Below are 5,521 nucleotides of genomic sequence, written 5' to 3'. Positions count from 1 at the left end.
GTCGACGTTTTCCTCCCCGGAGGAAGATGGTGGATTCAACGGTTTTAGATAACCTCAAATCCGTGTGCGACTCACCATCGGTAACAGATTGTCCGACCAATGTCATCCGGTAGAATCGCCATCGTCGCCCAACCGACGCTAAAAACCTCAAAACTGTGAAGTCGTCGCCGGTTGTTGAAGATGTTCGATGAAGGTTAGGGGTGCTTGTTAACCGCTACGTCAGGTACTGCTAGAAAAGACAAGGAGGCGGAAGATTAATGAAGGATGTTGCAGAGGGGCTATTAGAAGATAGATGAAAGGGATGATTCAAATTTGTACCTATGTTAAGGCGGTGAAATATCTGTTGTGTTAAAATTAGAACAACCGGGAACGAGAAGATATTAAATGAGAGAGTCGGAGGGAAGGATTTGGTTCTGATCGAGAAGTAAAACCCTAATTGGATGTTAGGGTAGAGGCCAAACTGCAAATCCCACAAACATCTACGGCAAAATTTGGAAAAGCAAAAGTTGACTGTGCATAAGCGTCCTTAATTTATAATATATATAATTTACAATTTTGTGTTTTTATTCTTGATAATATGTTTGGTTCATTACTTTTGGTTCATTACTTCATTTTAAATGAAGAAGAGTAGATTTCACTAGCCCATAAAAAATCCATCATGCTCACTGGTTGATTCTTGATAATATGTTGGTTCATCACTTCATTCTTGATAATTTATTATATATAAAGACAGCCCAGAACAACTGGCCCGTTGGCCCATTTAGAAGGTTTAGCCCATATAAGTTTGTTAACTAGCCCATAAAAAATTTATCAGCTCACTGGATTAATGGTACAACATCTACTGCACAGGGTACATTTGAACATTTAAAGATGTAAAGTACCTAAAAAACAGAATTCATGAGGTGTTCATCTCATCCATCAGCAATGGCCTCTTCAACATCTTCACCATTTTCACTTAATTTAATTTTACCAACTGCAACTGCAACTACTACTATTCGTACACTCTCTCGAACTCACTCTTCAAACTTCAAATTTTTTTGTTGTAATCAAGCAATTCAACTAGAGATCCAACAAATTAACCCCAAAAGGAAGAATCAAAGAAAACCCAGACCTAGTTTTTCTGATCAAGTTCTTGAAAAGTGGTCTCGGAAACCCACTTCATTGGGAGAGAAATTCCCATGGCAGAACGAAGAAAGACGACAGCAAGAGCGGAAAATTTCAACCAAATTCGTAGAAGATGAAGAGTCTCGCATCGATAGCAACTCGTTTGTGGGCGACTCAGTTAGGTCTGATTCTATCAAAAGCGTAAAGCTTGCTCCTTGGATTCAAAAAACTAAACCCCAGAAACAAAATATTGATTTTGAAGATGGGAATTCCCGAAAATATATTGACGGAGGTAAAAATGATGACGGGTTTGTATTCCCCGAGTCAAGAACCGGTAGTGAGTCGTCGCTGAGCGACTCTGAGAGCAATGGTGGAACCACAATCATTGCTGGGGTTTCTGTGCAGAAACGAAATCTCGCAAGGGTTATTGTTAGAGATGACGAAAGACATTCAAATAACGATGGCGAAATTCAAAGTATCAAGAGGGTACCATGGGAGAGAGGAAAAGATTTGTTTCAGAGTAGTAGCAATACACCAATGGCAGATAAATTGATACCAGAATTCGAATTGAGGAGATTGAGGAACAAAGCAGGGAGAATGGTGGAAAGATTTAGAGTCGGTGCAGCTGGGGTTACACAAGAACTGGTCGACTCAATTCATGAAAAATGGAAAATGGATGAAGTTGTGAAGTTGAAATTTAAAGGACCTTCAGCCATGAACATGAAAAGAATCCATGAAAGTTTAGAGGTCAGTAAGTCAGTATTAGCCTCTTCTTTATTCAATTCTTTTGCGAATTTATTCAATTCTTACGATATATTAATATTTTTATTAAAATAAGTTGTTTTCTAACAGAGTAGAACAGGCGGCTTAGTGATATTTAGATCGGGCAGTTCAGTAGTATTATTTAGAGGAATGGCTTACAAGCTTCCATGCGTACAATCATTTAAAGAGCAAAAATCAAATGATACAGAAAATAAATCATCAATGAATTATCCCGAACAATATATTAAAGATCTTTCTGAAGAAGAATTACTCGATTTGAAAGAAATGAATCTTGTTTTAGATGAATTGGGCCCAAGGTTTAGGGATTGGGCAGGTCGTGAGCCACTACCTGTGGATGCCGATTTGCTTCCTTCTATCATTGAAGGGTATAAACGTCCTTTTAGACTTCTCCCGTATGGGACAAAACCTGGTTTACAAGATAAAGAGATGACTTTTTTCCGTAGGACTGCAAGAACAATGCCTCCACATTTTGCACTCGGTATGTACTGATCCTTCCATTTCATTGTAATGGAGTTTTTGTGAAAAGACTAATATACCCCTGTGATTGACATAGGAAGAAATAGAAATCTGCAAGGACTTGCAGTTGCAATGGCAAAGTTATGGGAACAAAGTGCCATTGCAAAGATAGCCATCAAACGTGGTGTGCACAACACTTGTAATGAAAGAATGGCAGAAGAGCTCAAGGTTAGAAGATATTGGAAGGGGAAAATGCTAGAAATAGCAATGCAGTTTTTAATTGTTCCTTTCTAATAGCATTGTGGCTTCTTTTTTTCTTATTATAATATTGTACCTTCAAATTATTTTATATTTGAGCATTAACCTTTAGGAAATTTAACGATTTTTCGCAACAGGATTTGATTTAGGATGACATGGCACAACTTAGCATGTATTTATCCTATGTGGACAATGAATTGCATAAAGAATGTTAACTTGTGTCATGTAATCATAATTCAAAACTCATTACTATTATTTGTGAATTTTTTAAACTACAATGCTCTAATAAGGAATAATTTGAAAGTACAATGTTGTGATAAGGAAGAAAGAAAGTACAATGCTATAATAAAGTTAAATTAGAAACTAAATTGCTATTTCTTGCATTTTTCTCATACTAGAAACATTTCTTTCTTTGCATTCTCTAGTTAAAAATTACTGAAATGCCCTTATTGGCTTGTTTGATCCAGATACTGACAGGAGGGACTCTAGTCTCTAGAAACAAGGACTATATCGTCTTTTACAGGGGTAACGACTTTTTACCCTCTAATGTCACAAAGACATTGATCGAAGCACAAGACATAAGAACTAATAGACAAGAGGATGAAGACAAAGCACGGGAAAAGGCTTTGACTTTCATTGACTTGACTCATAAAAACTCGGTCAAAGGCCCGTTAGTTGCCGGGACCCTCGCAGAGACCATGGCCGCCACCTCACGGTGGGGAAGTGAGCGGAGCAGGGAGGAGATTGAGAAAATGAGGAGAGATTCAGCGGTTGCCAGGCACGCTTCTCTTGTCAGATTGCTTGAAAAGAAGCTAGCTCTTGTAAGTTACACAAAACATTCCTATATTGTTATGGGTTACATAAACCAAGGGTATTTTGGTCATTTCACATGAGCATCCCGATCTTCTTTATGTGATTGCAGGCGAAAGGAAAGATGAAAAAGGCCGAAAAGGCGTTAGCAAAAGTTCAAGAATATCTACAGCCATCACAACTTCCTACAGATTTGGAAACATTAACAGATGAGGAAAGGTTTTCACTTCGAAAGATAGGGCTGAGTATGAAACCCTACTTGGAATTAGGTATATACTAAATACACCTTTGCCTCCAAAATATTATGTTTAAATTTTTGAAATCAGTTTATTGTTGTAGGGAGACGAGGTGTATTTGATGGCACAATTGAAAATATGCACCTACATTGGAAGTACAGAGAGGTTGTGAAGATAATGGTGGAGAGGAAAAGCTTTGCACAAGTGAAACATGTGGCCATTTCTCTTGAGGCAGAAAGTGGTGGAGTTTTGGTGTCTGTAGATAAAACCACAAAAGGGTATGCAATTATTGTTTATCGTGGAAAGAATTATGAGCGCCCAAAAGCAATCAGACCCAAGAATCTTTTGACTAGAAGGCAAGCTTTAGCTCGTGCAATTGAACTGCAAAGGCGCGAGGTAAGGGTATTTTCGTAAATGTGATGGTTTTTTGAAAGTTGTGGTTTTTGATTGGTTTTAAAATCTTGGATATGTACAGGCGTTAAAGCATCATATTGTGGAGTTATTGGAAAGAATTGAGAAGCTGAAAGGGGAACTTGTATGATTTTACTCGAATTCTCTTACTTTGTTTTTGATGGCGTGTGAGGGTATTTTGGTAAATAAATGGGTATGAATTATTCGGTATTTGGATTATGCAGGAGGATATGAAGATTGTTGATGAGGTTGATGAAGAGACGTTGAGATCGAGGATAGAAGATGATTTGGATTTGGATTCGGAATCTGATTCCGATGATTATGGTGGAATGGAAGAGGTAATCATGATTCATGAAACCACTTTTGTGCTTTTGATGTTTTGGCTTATCTAAAGGGCTAAATGAAAGAAATAACAACTTACTTTTCGTCTATTTGTTTATTGTAGAATCCTGCTTTCATTTCGTTCTATTATAACATTGTAATTATTTAGACATTATACTTTGAAAAATCTATCCAATTATAGGAGTGAAATTTATTTTGTATTTGAATGAGCTATGATTGAATTGGATCAATTCTTAAAAGTAAAATATAGGAACTAGAAAAGAGATGAAAGTGTGATTCTATAATAAACAAATGAATGAAAGTACATTGTTATTTCTTGCATTTAGCCCTAATTTTTAAATGAATTTATGCATGTTATGTAAAATGGTGTGGTGTTGATGCAGGATGAAGAAGCATACCTGGAAACATATGAAGATAGTGATCAAAGATGAGTGAGATCCATGTGAATATTAGGTTTAGTTGTTCATCTCAACACATATGCAAAACTCGGGTTATGGATCAAAGATTATGTGATTTTATATTATCTAAGTATTTTTTATGGCCTCGTACCTATGTTGTATTTATGAGTGAAAAGTCCCTGAATTCTTTTGAAATGAGGCATGAGAGCTTGTTTAAGCGACATTCGTCTATATTTGAAATCAGTTATAGTATTGGTAAAGAGTTTGATGATTTTATTTGAAGCTAGTAGTATTAATGTTCGTTTGGTGTCGCTTTTGAAAATTTGATATCCATTGTTAGTCATCGCTTTTGAAAATTTGATATCCATTGTTAGTCATGATGTTTTAGAATTTAATGTGTCCTTTTAAGTGATACAATGAACAAATCTTTGACGATGTCATCACTAGTGGGATTGGAGACTTGATATCATTATTATGAAATCTGCCAAAAAGATTTAATATGTCACACCCCAAAACCAAGAACGGCGGAAACGTTCTGGGGCGGAGGACGTCATGTACAGTATCACAACAATGAAAAGTAGTAAACAAGCAACAACATCATCCATTGCATTAATAATATAATTTTAATACAAGTGTTTTGTCAAATTATAATAAACACTAAAGTATAAACAAAATGAAAGATGAGTCTTGAACGAGCTCCATCTTCTCTAAACCTTGCATCGG

The 5,521-nt window shown here is 36.4% G+C and overlaps 1 protein-coding gene across 2 annotated transcripts; it reads left to right on the top strand.

Moving 5' to 3' along the window:
• The first annotated feature begins 886 nt into the window (after positions 1-886).
• Positions 887-5,074, top strand: LOC145066416 (CRS1 / YhbY (CRM) domain-containing protein). Of its 2 annotated transcripts, XM_079013656.1 has the most exons (9): positions 892-1,851; positions 1,957-2,365; positions 2,441-2,571; positions 3,069-3,422; positions 3,524-3,680; positions 3,751-4,043; positions 4,123-4,182; positions 4,283-4,396; positions 4,784-5,074. In XM_079013656.1, exons 1-9 carry the CDS (start codon positions 898-900, stop codon positions 4,829-4,831), a joined length of 2,520 nt encoding a protein of 839 aa, XP_078869782.1. In that variant the 5' UTR covers positions 892-897; the 3' UTR covers positions 4,832-5,074. The 2 variants fall into 2 exon arrangements, with proteins under 2 accessions (XP_078869783.1, XP_078869782.1); XM_079013657.1 differs by lacking the exons at positions 4,123-4,182; positions 4,283-4,396; positions 4,784-5,074 and having other exon boundaries at positions 887-1,851; positions 3,738-3,904.
• The last annotated feature ends 447 nt before the right edge of the window (positions 5,075-5,521 follow it).

Source organism: Lactuca serriola, chromosome 8 (assembly GCF_051521515.1).
Source record: "Lactuca serriola cultivar US96UC23 chromosome 8, Lser_US96UC23_V15, whole genome shotgun sequence".
NCBI lineage: Eukaryota > Viridiplantae > Streptophyta > Magnoliopsida > Asterales > Asteraceae > Lactuca > Lactuca serriola.
This window is presented reverse-complemented; position numbering and strand designations above follow the sequence as displayed.